The sequence below is a fragment of the Mobula hypostoma genome, chromosome 30 (genome assembly GCF_963921235.1).
Source record: "Mobula hypostoma chromosome 30, sMobHyp1.1, whole genome shotgun sequence".
Taxonomy (NCBI): domain Eukaryota; kingdom Metazoa; phylum Chordata; class Chondrichthyes; order Myliobatiformes; family Myliobatidae; genus Mobula; species Mobula hypostoma.
In genome coordinates this window covers 15578505-15592924 of record NC_086126.1, presented here as the reverse complement: position 1 = coordinate 15592924, position 14420 = coordinate 15578505, and the positions used below count along the sequence as shown (strand labels likewise).

At 61.0% G+C, this 14420-nt stretch overlaps 1 protein-coding gene across 1 annotated transcript; it reads left to right on the top strand.

Moving 5' to 3' along the window:
• The first annotated feature begins 1890 nt into the window (after positions 1-1890).
• On the top strand, positions 1891-6714 carry LOC134339710 (maestro heat-like repeat-containing protein family member 1). The gene has a single exon (XM_063036437.1). The coding sequence runs from the start codon at positions 1891-1893 to the stop codon at positions 6712-6714; it is 4824 nt and encodes a 1607-aa protein (XP_062892507.1).
• The last annotated feature ends 7706 nt before the right edge of the window (positions 6715-14420 follow it).

Here is a 14420-nt window from a genome sequence, read left to right as displayed (position 1 = left end):
ATTCCTGTGTCCTATGAGGAGCGTCTGAAGGCTCTAGGCCTCTACTCACTGGAATTCAGAAGAATGAGGGGTGACCTCATTGAAACCTATTGAATGGTGAAAGCCTCGATAGAGTGGATGTGGGGAGGATGTTTCCTGTGGTGGGGGAGTCTAAGACCAGAGGACACAGCCGCAGAATAGAGGGGCGTCCTTTTAGAACATAGATGAGGAATTTCTTTAGCTAGAGAGTGGTGAATCTGTGGAATTCATTGCCACAGACAGCTGTGGAGGCCAAATCACTGGGTATATTTTAAGGCAGAGGTTGATAGATTCATGATTAATCAGGGTATGAAGGTATACTTGGAGAAGGCAGGAGATTGGGGGGGCTGAGAGGGAAAATGAATCAGCCATGATGAAATGGCGGAGCAGACTTGATGGGCCGAATGGCCGAATTCTGCTCCTATGTCTTATGGGGTCCGAGCCTACATTCCGCTGATCCCTTGTGCCCAGATACATCTCCCCATTTCCCTAACCTGGACTCGGTTCTGACCCTAGCCCTGCCAGACAGGTGAGGTTTTCCACAGGGATGGAAGGCGTGAAGATTCTGGAGACCCAGGCAAAGTCTCCCACCACCCGGACCAGCAGCTGACAGAGTGAGGGGGCAGCAGGGTAGTAGATTCCTACACACTGGGGGAGTGGGGCAGGAATGAACCCACACGTCACTGGGACGGGGGAGGATTTCGGCGCACGCCCGTGGTCACGGAGAGCGTTCAGGCAGCGTCGGAAGCCGGGACTGAACCCTCTCCTCCGGAGACGTGAGGCGGCGGCTCTGTCGGCTGCAGTAGCAGGCGTTATCCCACCATCACAGACATCCCGGCCGTCGCTCTCTCACACAGAAACACACACACTCTGTCAGCCACATACACACTCACTCACAAATATACACACAGATTCACTCACTCGTGCACAAAACACCCGCCGGTGGTCGGAATGGAACCCGATTCTCTGCAGGCGTGGAGCAGCGGATCTACGCACTGCACACCTCTGAACTGCCGGGAACCCTGGCCATCGATCCCCAGGTTCAAAGTCTGTATCACCCCTCAAAACAAGGGACTCGATCTCGGTCGGTCGCCGGCACCGTTACACTCGGGCTGGGGTAACCGCAGCTGAAGTCAAGACAGAACCACGGGAGAATGCGCAGGCAACGCTCAAAAACGCCGGAGGAACTCGGCAGGCCAGGCAGCATCGATGGAAACGAGGAGACAGTCGACGTTTCGGGCCAGGAGTTTGAATGGGCTCACCTGTGCAACGACAGCGTCCATCTCGTTCCCCTTCACGAATCCCGGCGGCTCCTGTCCCAGGCACGAGTCAGCCGCCGCGCCGAAGGTTCCGTCCCGGCGAGGTGGCGAGCGGCCAAACCCCGCTCCGGCAGCCCCAGGCAAACTTCACAGTGCGGACAGTGATCTCACAGTAGGGCCGCTGGGGCGGGGGAGGGGGGAAGGGGTTTGAAGGAGTTGGGCGGGGTTGGCACCGTGGCTTTGGGGGACGCGGGTAAGATTCAGGACGGGACTAGGGTTCTCGAGAGGTTGGCTTAACTTTCTGCCCGGAGCCGGGGCCTCCAGAACGGGGGACCCAGGGCAGAGCTGGGAAGGCACAGGCTGCCTTAGGCCGGGCGGGTGTCCAGAGGGGGGAAGCGGGGTTTAACTGATCCGTCCTGAGGACGAGGTGGAAGGGTTGGGGTATTTCCCAGGACGTGGTGCCCAGGAGAGGGAGGAATGGTCTGGGAGGGCGAGGAGAAGGGCGGAAGACCAATAGAGAGAGGATGGAGCTGCCCAGAGAGGACCCGAGGTTCTAGAGGGGCGGGGAGGGGGAGGTAGGAGGCGAGCGACACCCAGAAAGAGGGGACCAGCGATGCAACCAGCGGGCTCCTGCGGCCTGGAGTCCTCATTGAGGGCGCTGTGCGAGGCGGCCGGCGACCGGGACCGGGGGGTGAGGGCGCAGGTGGTCCTTTCCCTGCGGGAGTTGGGGGGCCGCCGCCCGGAGCCGGTGCTGGCCGCCTGCCACGACTACCTGGGCCGGCGGGGCCGGCTGGAGGACGAGCACCGGGCCGCCGTGCTGCGCGGCATGGCCGACGTGGCCAGGGAGGCCGGGCAGCGGGTGGGCGAGCTGCTGGCCAGGAAGGTGGCGGCGGCCGCCCGCCAGGAGCTGTCCGGGCCGGAGGAGGCGCTGCGGGGCGCCTCCCTGGAGGCCCTGGGCGACCTGCTGGCGGCCCTCGGCCGCACCTTCGCCCAGGAAGTGCTGGAGGAGCTGCAGCAGGGCCTTGGGTCCCCCGAACTCCCCGCCCTGCGGGCCCTTGCCCGCCTGGTCGAGGGCAACCCCCGTGGTACGGTGGCCCAGCTGCCTGGCATCCTGGAGGCCGCCCTGCCCTTGCTGAGCCGGGCGCAGAACGACCGGGCGAAGGCAGCCCTGGCCTCGGCCCTGGGCTCCTTCAGCCGCGGCATCCTGGCCTGCCAGAGCGAGCCGACCGAGTCCGCGCCTGGGAAAGAGGCCTTCGCCAAGGAGATGGAGGCTGCCTACCAGGTCCTCTTCCACGACTGGCTGCCGCGCAGGGACGCCGGCCTCCGCCGCGAGGTCTTGTCGGCGCTGGGGGATGTGGTGCGCCTGCTCCCTCCCGACCGGCTGCGGGAAGAGTTGCCAGCGCTGCTGCCGGCCCTGCTGGCCTGCTACCGGCGGCAGGCCGAGGCCCAGGCCGTCACCCGCTGCCTGGGCCGCGTGCTGGAGGCCGCCGTGGCGCTCGGGCACGAGGCCCTAGAGCACCAGGCCGAGGCCCTCCTGCCGCCCCTCCACCGCCAGGCCTGTGGGGCCTCCGGGCCCAGCGCTGAGCTGCTCAGCTGCTTCGCCACCCTGGCCCAAGCCTCGCCAAGTCAGCTGCTGGGATTCCTGAGCCGACAGACAGCGGGTAGCGAGAGGGGCCGGCTGGGGGCCCTGGTCGTGTTACGGCACCTACTGGGCTCCCGCCTGGGCCAGCTGCAGAGCAGACGCCCGGCCCTCTTCTCCAGCCTGAGGCCTGCACTGTCAGATTCCAGCAGGCGGGTCCAGAGGGCTGCCCTGGAGGTGGTGGAGGGTCTGGTCACCGGCGGTTACCTGGAGGGGGAGGTGAGAGAGCAGGGGGAAAGGGAGGGCAGGGAGGCAGTGCTAGAGTTTGTGGTGTCTCAGTGCGGGCCGGCCGAAGCCGAGGAGACCGAGCTGAGGGCCCGGGCTGAGGAGGTGCTGGGCCGGGCCGTGGCGAACGAAGGCCTGGAGCGGCTGCTGTGGCCGTCGCTCCTGGCCTACGTCACCCCGGTGCGGTACACGGGCGCTCTGGCCCCCCTCTGCCGGGCGCTCGGCCTCCTCTGCAGCAGGAGGTGCCAGGCCGGCCCCGAGGCCCTGACTCTCCAGGCCGGGACTGGCCTGCCCACCGCGCAGGCCCTGCTGGTCCGCCTGCTGGCTGCCGCCTCCCTGCCCCACGAGGGCGGCGGGCGGGGAGCCCCGGCCCTGAGGCTGCTGCTGGTCCTCGGCCCCGCCCTTCACCCGGCCCTGGAGCGGTCCTGGCGTGCGGAGCTACCCGACCTGGCGGGCTTCCTGGAGCGCACCCCCGGGGACACCTTCCCGCAGCAGCAGTGGGAGAAGAGCCTGCTGCTCCTTCTCTTCAAGAGCGCGGAGGCGGTGGCCGACGCCAGCTGGAGCCACCGGCTGGCCGAAGAGCTGGCCACCCTCATCGGGGCCTGGCAGGCGGCTCCAGCCTCCCCGGCCCTCCGCACCCTGGCGCCCAAGGAGAGGCAGTTCCTCTTCAAGTGCGTGGGCATCGTGCTCCAACACAGCGGCTCCGCAGAGCTCATCGACCGCCACCTCCGGCAGATGCTCCACAGCGTGCAGCCCGGCGAGCCGGCGGAGAGGGAGGGCGCGGCGATCGGCGTGGGCCTGTGCGCCATGGCCCACCTGGACGAGACCCTGGCCCGGCTGGAGGACTTGGCCAGGCCCGAGGCCTCGAAGAAGACGACCAGCTTCTTTGGGGCGCTGATGGAGCGGCTGGATGGCGACGCGGAGAAGACGAAGGGCACCCTCATTCTCTGCTACGGCTACGCGGCCCTCTACGCCCCCGGGCACCTCCTATTGTCCAGGCTGGAGAGCGGCATCTTGCAGGCCATTCTCAGCCTCTCCAACACCAGGCTGCTGGGGATCAAGGTCGAGAGCAAGGACCCGACCGTCCGGCTCAGTTTCGTCCAGGCCGTCACGCTGGTGGCGAAGGCCCTGCTCGCCAGCAGGCACCGGCACACCTACCACTTGGCCAAGAAGGGCGAACTGCTGGCCGCCATGCAGGGCATCATCCGGGCCGAGTCCCAGGCGCCACTGAGGACCCCCATGCGGCAGCTGGCCCTGGCCGCCTGCGCCCAGCTGCTGAAGCTGGGGCCGCCCCTCAACAAGGCCTACGTGACCGAGCTGATCAAGACCGGCCTGGACAGCGTGCTGGGGCTGCCGCCGGAGGAGGAGGGCGCGCGGGAAGAGGACGGCGCTCGGCAGGGCCTGTACGGCGAGGCCCTGGCCGCCCTCCAGGGGCTGCTCGACGAGATTCTCCTCCAGGACCTCAGCCCCGAGGGGCTCTGGGCCATCTTCAAGCACACGGAGGCCTGGCTCGCTTCTGCCAAGGACCACGAGAGGGAGCGGGCAGTGGGCGTCGCCCGCAGGCTGACAGCGCTCTACCTGAAGGAGACGGGCGCGCAGGCCGGGACGGAGTTCGGGCACCTGGGGGCCATGGTGGGGCGCCTGACTCCCCGCTGCGCCGACCCGGTGCTCGGGCTCCGGGGCCAGGCGCTGGCCAGCGTCTGCGCCCTCTTCGACGTTCACCTTCGGCACCGGGGCCTGGGCGAGGGCCGGCCCGACGAGCCGCTGGAGCGGCTGCGGGCCTGGGGGGACCAGCTCGACCGGTGCGACCACCAGCGGCTCCTGCAGGCCCTCGCCGACCTGGCCGCGGCCCTCTCCCGACACCTCCCCCGCGGCCAGGTTGCCCCGCTTCTCTTCGCCCTCTTCGAGGGGCTGGACGAGCCCTTCCCCAGCTGCTCGGGCGCCGCCGCCTTCGTCATGAACACCGTGGCCCTGTCTTGTGGCCCAGCCTTGCGGGGCCGCGGGGCCGAGATCCTGCGGGCCCTCGCCGTCCGCCTCCAGTGGAGCGCCTCCGACCAAATCAGGCTGTCCGTCATCCGCTTCATCATGCTGCTGGCCGCGCAGAACACGGCCGAGATGGTCCCCTGCCTTCTCGCCTCTCCGCTCCCCCTCGACCGAAACACCCAGGACATCTGGAGCTCGCTGGGCGGCGAGACCCCGCTGGCCACGGCCGCCATGGAACTGCTGCTGGAAGCCCTGGGCCCCGGGGAGAAGACGGGGACCCCGCCGCCCGCCCGGAAGCTGGGCCCCTGCTCGGCCTTGGATCCCCTGTCGGCGGTCTGCGCCCTGCGAGCGATGCTATCCAACCCGGACTCGGCTGAGGCGGCGTCGGCGCTCTACCCCCGCCTGCTCGGCTCCCTGCTGCTCCAGCTCAACGCCGGCGGCGGGGCGGAGGCGGCGGCGGGCGACGCCCGCGCCCAGGCGGCCGAGGCCCTGCGGGCGGCACTGACGGCCGGCGGCACGGCGGGAGTGGCGGACGGCCTGCGGGAGAGCGGCGGCTGGGCGAAGCTGAGGAGCGCCGACGGACAGCCCGAGGGCGCCGCCCTCCTGGCCCGCGCCATGGCCGCCCACGCCCGGCCCAGGCTGGTCGCCGTCGCCCACCGGCTGGCCGGAGCCCTGCCCGGGGCCTCCGGCTCCCAAAGGGCCGCCCTGACCTCCTTCCTGGGAGAGCTGCTGGCCCAGCCCGCTGCCACCGAGCTCCACCTCACAGACACTCTGGTGGCCTGCCTGCTGGGCCTCCTTCGGGACCCCGTGCCCCACGTCCGCCTGCTCTCCATCCGCGGCCTGGCCAACCTGGCGGACGGGGACCCGCGGCAGGTGGGGCCCTACTGCTCGCAGCTGCTGGCGGCCCTGGTGGAGGGAGCGGGCGACCCCGACGACCCGCAGGACTTGGTCAAACTGGAATCCCTGGCGGGCCTTGCCCGGCTCTTGCCCCTTCTCCCGGAGGGCAGCGCCGTGGCTCAGCTGGGCTCCATCGCCGCCGCCCTGCAGCCCCTCTTCGAGGAGCAGAGCGGGCGGGTGAGGGCCGAGGCCTTCAGTCTCTTCGGCGGCCTGTCCCGCTTCGGCGGCGGCGAGCTGGGCCACGTGTACGCCGAGCAGGTCCGCGCCAGCCTGGTCAGCCTCGCCCTGCACGCCCACGACGACGAGCCCGGGGTGTCGCGGGCCTGCAGGTGGGCCCTGGGACAGGCCTGGCCCCTGCTGGACTCCGAGGGGCTCTCGGCTCTCCTGCTGCCCGCAGGCGCCCCGCCGGACTATTGGGACTTCCTCCGCCGCCTCTCCGAGGCGCTGGTGGCCGACCTCCCGGCTCAGATCGACGGCTACCTGGCGGCGGGCATCGCGTTCTTCCAGAGCCTCCTGCCTCAGATGCGGGGCAATGCCGTGGCCTTCGTCGCCTCCCTGCTGCGCCAGCTGCCCCGCCGGTACCGCCAATCCGTCCCCAGCGGCAACGCCTGCGCCGACATCATCGCCCTTCTGCAGGATCCGGTGGCCAGTGTCCGCGCCGCCACGGCCAAAGCGCTCGCCCTTCTACACTGAAGGCCTGCTCCCCCCTATCCGTGTCCGACCTGTCTTGTGGAGGGGGAGCGAAGACTAGACCCTCGGGGCACCGTCGGAACGGCCAGGGGGACAGCCACTCGACTCCGCGCCAGGGCGCCGCAGAAGAGGCTCTCCGGTCGCCATCGAGAAACCGCCCGGCGGGAGCGACCCCGACCGTGCGCGGGAAGAAGCCCAGCGTTACTGTTAACAGTCGATATATTAAAAAAAATATACCCCTGGTGGGACGCCGCCGGTCAGTCGTGTTCTTCAACATGGGGACGAGGTGGGGCTGTAGGCGGGACCGTGGTCTTGCTATTTCGTAGACCCGGGTTCAACCCCGACCTCCGACACTGCCCGAGGGTGTCATTTGCTCGTTTCCCCTCTCTCCCCACCCCCTCTTCCAGATCCCTTCCACGCCCCACAGAAGCAGAGTAAGGCCATTCGGCCCGTCGAATCTGCTCCACCATCCATTATTGTCCCTCTCGACCCCCAGTCTCCCCGTCACCGTCGACACCCTTAATAACCGGACTCCGCTTTAAATGTCTCGGCCTCTGTGGCCATGAATTGCACAGATCTGTCGGGGGTGTGGGATTTCAGGACACCATGTGAGAAAAACTGTGGAAGGAGTGATGGGCGGACGGTCTGGAGGGGTGGCGCAGACTCTCACGCGAGAGTCAGCCGTAGCCCTGGCAAACTTAACCTCCCAGTACGGACTGTGGCGCACCAGGTCCGTGATTCTACCTCCCGCCCTAATGCGGGGGAACAATTTGCAGTGCCGAACACCTCTGAGCTTTTTTCTTTCGGCCCCTATTTCCCAAGTCCAGAAATTCCTCCGTCTCGAAACACTGTTCAGCGACTGGGAAGCGCGCAACACGGCGCTCGCAGAGGTTCTCTGCATTAACTGCCCCGGGCTCCACGCTCTCGGCACTGGTACCCCACTCGAGTCCGAATTCAGTCTTTGCTTCAGACAACACGGGGCAACAAAGGCGTTGCTTTCGAAATACTCCTGGGTGTACCTTTGGGCTGCTGATCATGAAAATCACCATGCAAGTCACGCACCATTTTTATATTTTAAAAAACACCTATATTTGTTAAAAATATATAGTTTACTCGACCTATATTTGTTATCTCTATTCATAATTCAAGTCAGAGTAACTGGTGCCAAGATTTAGGAAGGCATTTTTTGTTGAGTCCACAAATCGAACAGGACATCAACAGCAGGCAACGCGAAGAACTTCTAGCGGGACCGGAGAAAATCGCATGGAAGGCATTCGAGGGTGTTGTTACATAGAAACAAAGAAAGCCTACAGCACAATACAGGCCCTTCGGCCCACAATGCTGTGCCGAGCATGTCCTTACCTTAGAAATCACCCAGGCTTTACCCATAGCCCTCTATTTTTCCAAGCTCCATGTATCCATCAGGAGTCTCTTAAGAGACCCTATCGTTTCCACCTCCACCACCGCCGCCAGCAGCTGATTCCACGTACTCATCACTCTCTGCGTAAAAAACTTACCCCTGACCTACTTCCAAGCACCTTAAAGCTGTGCCCTGTCGTAACAGCCATTTCAGCCCTGGGAAAAAGCCTCTGACTATCCACATGATCAATGCCTCTCATCATCTTATACGTATGTCACCATATATTGAATTGAACTTATTTAAATCTTACATCCGTCCCACAGCGTGAGGGAGTAACCCCCTCTGCGTTATGACTCTGTCGCAACGTACAGACGGGTGGATTTAAAAGTCTGACGGCTTGTGGAAAGAAGCTGTCCTGGAGCCTGCTGGGCCTGGCTTTCATGCTGCGGTACCGTCTGCCAGACCGAGCAGCTGAAACAGTTCGTGGTTGGGGTGACCGGTGTCCCCGGTGATCTCCCAGGCCTTCCTTACCCACCTGCTGCTGTAGCTGTCCTCAGTGGAGGGGAGTTCACACCACAGATGTGCCGGGCCGTCCGTACCACTCTCTGCAGTGCCCAGCGATCAAGGTGGGCGCAGTTCCCGTGCCAGGCAGCGATACAGCCAGTCAGGGTGCTCTCAGCGGTGCCCCTGTAGAAGGTGTTGAGGATTTGAGGGCCCGTGCCGAACTTCTTCAGCTGCCTGAGGCGGAAGAGACGCTGTTGTGCTATTTTCTTTCCGCCAGGCAGTCGGTGTGTACAGTCCAGGTGAGATCTTCAGTGATGTATATACCGAGGAACTTGAAACTACTCGCCCTCTGAACTGCAGACCCATTGATGCTGATCGGGGCGAGTCTGTCTCTGTTCCTCCTGTAATCCACGACCCCTGATATACGACCCTGAGGTTCATTTTCTTACGGGCATACTCAATAAACCCGTAACAGAATGATAACCACAACAGAATCAATGAAAGACCGCACCCACCTGGGTGTTGGATCTGTGCGCAAAAGAGAACAAGCTGTGCAAATACAAAAGGAAAGAAGTATTAATAATAAATAAACAATAAATGTCGAGAACATGAGATGAAGAGTCCTTGAAAGTGAGACCCATTGGTTGTGGGGACGTTTTAATGATGGGGCAGGTGAAGTTGAGTGGAGTTAGATTATGAGAACACTCAGTCCTCTTTTATTGTCATTTAGAAATGCATACATGCATTAAGAAATGATACAATGTTCCTTCAGAGTGATATCACAGAAAAACATGACAAACCAAAGACTAACACTGACAGAACCACATAATTGTAACATATAGGTACAGCAGTGCAAAGCAATACCATAATTTGATAAAGAACAGACCATGGGCATGGTAAAAAAAAGTCTCAAAGTTCCTGAGTCGATCGACTCCCGAGTCCCCGATAGCAGGCGGCAAAAGGGAGAAATTTCCTGCCATTAACCTCCAGGCACCGTCAACTTGCCGATGCCTTGGGAGCAGCCGACACTGAGTCCGTCCGTCCGAAAACTTCGAGCCTCCGACCAGCCCCTCCGATACAGCCTCCCGAGCGCCTTCGACCTCGTCCTGGCCGCCGAAACAAACAAAGCCGAGGATACGGGGCCTTCTACTCCGGAGATTCTGGATCACACAGTAGCAGCGGCAGCGAAGCAGGCATTTCAGAAGTTTCTCCAGATGTTCCTCAGTGCTCTCACGTCCGTCTCCATGAAATCAGGATCGTGCACGGCACCCGGCTTGACAGAAAACAGACATCACCACCGGAGTGGCCGCTGTGAGCCGCGCCGCGCCGCCATCTTCTCCTCCTCCTTCTCGCCAGTGTGAACCAGTTATCCACACTGGTTCAAGAGCCTGATGGGTGAGGGGGAATAACTGTTTCTGAGCGTGGGTGGTGCGAGTCCCGAGGCTCCTGTACCTTCAATCACAAACAAGAGGGAAGGTGCAGGTGCTGAAAGACCAAGCAACACACACAGACACACACACACAGACACACACACACACACACAGTACTGGAGGAAAGTTCCTCCGGCATTGTGTGTGTGTGTGTGTGTGTGTGTGTGTGTGTCTGCGAGTGTGTGTGTGTGTGTGTCTGTCTGTGTGTGTGTGTGTGTCTGTCTGTGTGTGTGTCTGCGAGTGTGTGTGTGTGTGTCTGTCTGTCTGTCTGTCTGTGTGTCTGTGAGTGTGTGTGTGTGTGTCTGTGAGTGTGTGTATGTGTGTGTGTGTGTGTCTGTCTGTCTGTGTGTCTGTGAGTGTGTGTGTGTCTGTCTGTGTGTGTGTCTGTGAGTGTGTGTGTGTGTGTGTCTGTCTGTGTGTGTGTCTGCGAGTGTGTGTATGTGTGTGTGTGTCTGTCTGTCTGTGTGTCTGTGAGTGTGTGTGTCTGTCTGTGTGTCTGTGAGTGTGTGTGTGTGTGTGTGTCTGTCTGTGTGTGTGTCTGCGAGTGTGTGTATGTGTGTGTGTGTCTGTCTGTCTGTGTGTCTGTGAGTGTGTGTCTGTCTGTCTGTGAGTGTGTGTGTGTCTGTCTGTCTGTCTGTGTGTGTGTCTGCGAGTGTGTGTGTGTGTGTGTGTTTTGCTCCTGTACCTTCTTCCTGATGGCAGCAGGCAGAACAGAGCGTGTCCCGGGTGGCGGGGGTCCCTGCATCGACGGACGCTGCTCTCCGGCGACGGCGTTCCCCGTAGATGTGCCCGGTGTCGGGGAGGGCTTTACCCGTGACGGGCTGGGCAGCATCCACTGCTTTTCCGAGGTCTTGGAGCTTGCTGATTGGCTTTGAGGGGGTGGCGGTGCGGAGTGCCGAGCTGCCGAGCTGCAGCGGGTAAGGAGCAGCCCGAAGGGCGCATCTCCGCTGTCCAGACGTTGCAAACATCCGATTGTTGTTTTCTTTCATTCTCTTCCCCCGGGTGGCCCCTGTTGATTTTATAAACACCCCTCAACCTGCTGCACTGCAAGGGATTTGCAGTTCCAGCCTGCCCGAACCTCCCCCGACAACCCGGGCCTTGGAGTCCCGACAGCGTGGCGGCGGCACTCCAGCGTAGCGCGACTGGCGCGCCGGGAGATCGGGGTTCGATTCCCGCCGCCGCCCGTGAGGAATGTGTACGCGTCCGCGTCAGTCTCCCCCGGGCGCTCCGGTTTCCACCCACCGTCCAAAAAGACACATGGGCTCGGGGCTAGTTACCCATAACCGCACGGGCAAGTTGCGGGCAGTCCACAACCGCAAATCGCAAGCCACCTGTCTGACGGTATGTTTCCACCGTCATATACACTGGCAGCGTTTTCCGGCTGAATCCTATCGAATGGTGAAAGGCCTCCACGGAGAGGACGCTTCATATGGAGAGGGGGGTCTAGGATCAGAGGACAGAGCCTCAGACTAGAGGGGGCGTCCTTTCGGAACGGAGATGAGGAGGCATTTGCTTTAGCTAGAGGGAGGTGAATCTGAGTGGGATCCTTCGCCGCAGCCGGCAGTGGAGACCGAGTCACTGGGTATATTTAAGGCGGAGGTCGATAGGTTGTTGATTGATCAGGGCATGGAGGGATACGGGGGGAAGGCAGGAGATTTGTGGGGGAGGGGGGCTGAGAGGAAAATTGGATCGGCCGTGATGAAATGGCGGAGCAGACTCGACGGGCCGAATAGCCTGATTCTGCTCCTATACCTTATGGTCTTCATGAGGAGTGTACTGCCAATAATAATGCAAATCTCCCCCCACCCCCTTCAATTACTGCACCGTAAACGTTTTGCATCACTTCTTATAATTCTGTTGATGCGGTAAATACCTCGAAGTTCAAAAGTTCAAGGTAAAATGTATTATCAGCCTGCACTCGGGTCGCCACGTACAGCCCTGAGATTCTCGTTCTGCGGGCAAGCTGGGTAAAACTGTAACCACGATCTGTAAGCTGTGAGCGTCAGGAACCGTAAACAAACTGCAGTCAATAAATAACGAGCATGAAATGACAAGATAAACGGGTCCTTAAATGAGTGTAGCAATCCCCTTTTGTTCGGGAGCCTGATGGTTGAGGGGTGGTAACTGTTCCTGAACCTGGTGGTGCGAGTCCTTAGGCTCTTGTACCTTCTACCTGACGGCAGCAGCGAGAAGAGAGCACGGCCTGGGTGGTGGGAGTCTCCTCTTTCCTATGACAGCCTTTCATGAAGATGTGCTCAATGGTTGGGAGGGTTTTACCCGTGAATCCGCTCCCTTCTCACAAACACGAGAGATGCTGGAAATCCGAGCGAGACACAAGTTCGCTGGGTGAACTCAGCGGGCCAGGCAGCGTCTTTTTTTGGGGGGTGAAGTACGGTCGACGTTTCGGGCCGAAACCCCTTCGGCGGGACTGTACTTTAATTTCCACACATGCTGCCTGGCCTGCTGAGTTCCTCCAGCGATTATGTGCGTGTTCCACAACGCCTTTTATAGGATTTTCTCCCCGCGCTCAAAGGCGCTGGTGTTCCCATACTGGGCCGCAATGCAGCCAATCAGCACCCTTTCCACCACCCTAGAAGTTTGCCAAAGTTTTCGATGACGAATCTTCTGGTGTCTATTTTTATTTTTTTATGCACATTCTATTCCATATCTGTACTTTATCTTTAAGTTTTATATAATTTCTTTATAATTGCCGAATGTTTGCCTGCCGCGCCAACACGCCGCTGCAAATTCCTAATACGTAAATGGCGAATAAAGTTGATCGTCCTTGGACAAACGCGCCCCTAAGCTGCCGGTCGGTGATTTTACCCTGGGAAGCAGAGGTTGGCGGGTTCAATCCGCACACGGGGATCAGAGAGCCCCGTGATAAAGTTTGTGTCGGACACCACCCGAGATACATCCCCTCCCACGTCCAGCAACGGTGCGGTCGCCACCGCCCGAAACACACACCCCTTCCTCTTTCCACCACCCGCGTCCACCAAGTGACCGCAGTGCGCACAGGCGGATCGCCCAGTTGTCACCATCCCTGCCGAGGGCGAGCGGCGTCCCGGAGGGGAATTGACTTTAACCACAGGTCAAAAACCGTGTGGAGTCCAACGCGCCGGCGTCTCCTCCCGTCAGAAAGTCGGCGGGTCCGACACGACTTGCCCGCCCCTCGTCCTCCCCCCTGCGGATTGCCGCGGGTGGAAATCCCGCTGCGTGTTTGCCCGATCGCCGCGACAATAACACTGTGCTGTCAGAATAAAACGAGTGGGTTATTAGCAGTAAAATGTTTTGTAATTTGCAACACACCCATAACGCGTCTCGGGGGCAAAGCGCCTTCGAGGCAACGAAAGTACGAAATGATTATATTGCGTTCCTTGCCACACTCTTTGCATTCAAGCCATACACCGGATCCAGCTGCAAGCTAACGCCGGGTATCAGTGCCACGATCCGAGTGCATCCCCTCCTCTCTAACCCGCTGCTAAATGATATTTTGCATTTGGAGGTGGTTTGATTTCGGATTTATTTTTCTGCTCTCTGCCCGCTCGCCGCCGGCGCACTTGCAACGAGAGCTGGTCGCGGCCCGCCGCTGGCACCTTTCCATCGTTGGCATTAAAGATGCGACATGCAGGCGATTTTTAAATAGCTCGCCCTTTTCCGTGCCCTTCCTAGAGCTGCCGCCCCTCTCCTCCCGAGGACGTGAGGGAATGCACGCTCGTCCGCCGGCACCCCGGAGCTGCGCTGTCAATCAGCGGCTGGCCACCGACCGCGGATGCGGAACCTAAAAGGATGGACCCGGACTCTCTTGAGTTGGTGGTGGAGAGGAGGCCACTGAGCGCATTCTTATCCGTTATGGGACATCCTCTCCTTTCGCAGGCTCTCCGCTGTCACAGGATCGTTACAGAAAATATTTCCTACCAAATGCAACAAGCATAAACAACGTTTCATCTCTGTGTTGCGGGAGAACACATATCTTAGTACAACAGTCTCTGCTTTATTACTTCGTACATTATTATTAGTTGTGTTCGCACATTGCATTCTTAAAGTGTGTTTTTAATGTTGCTGCTGTAACGAAAGAAATTCCCTCTCGGGATCAATAAAGTCCTTATTATTATTAGTCGCAGTAGTGGGAGCAGTCCCCCCGATGGGGACTACAACTCCCAGAGTCCATCGCGGGAAGAGGGCGGGATTAAGGTGACGCGCCCTGAGGAAAGCGGGCTCGGGTGACGCCTCACCTCAGTGGAGGGGCGGGGCCAAGCGCCGCACTGAACGGGTCGAGGAGCGAACTGATTGGCCGCGGGGCGGGAGGTGGGCGGGGCTCGGCGTCCGGGAGGCCCGTGACGCACCGAGGGCGGGGTCTTTCCGTTGAATATTGATGAGGGGGTGTTGCATATGCATGAGGCGGCGCGTTGAAT

Bases quoted from the DNA above. Each gene is read 5' to 3' on its own strand.
- LOC134339710 (XM_063036437.1), top strand. From the start codon at position 1,891: ATGCAACCAGCGGGCTCCTGCGGCCTGGAGTCCTCATTGAGGGCGCTG.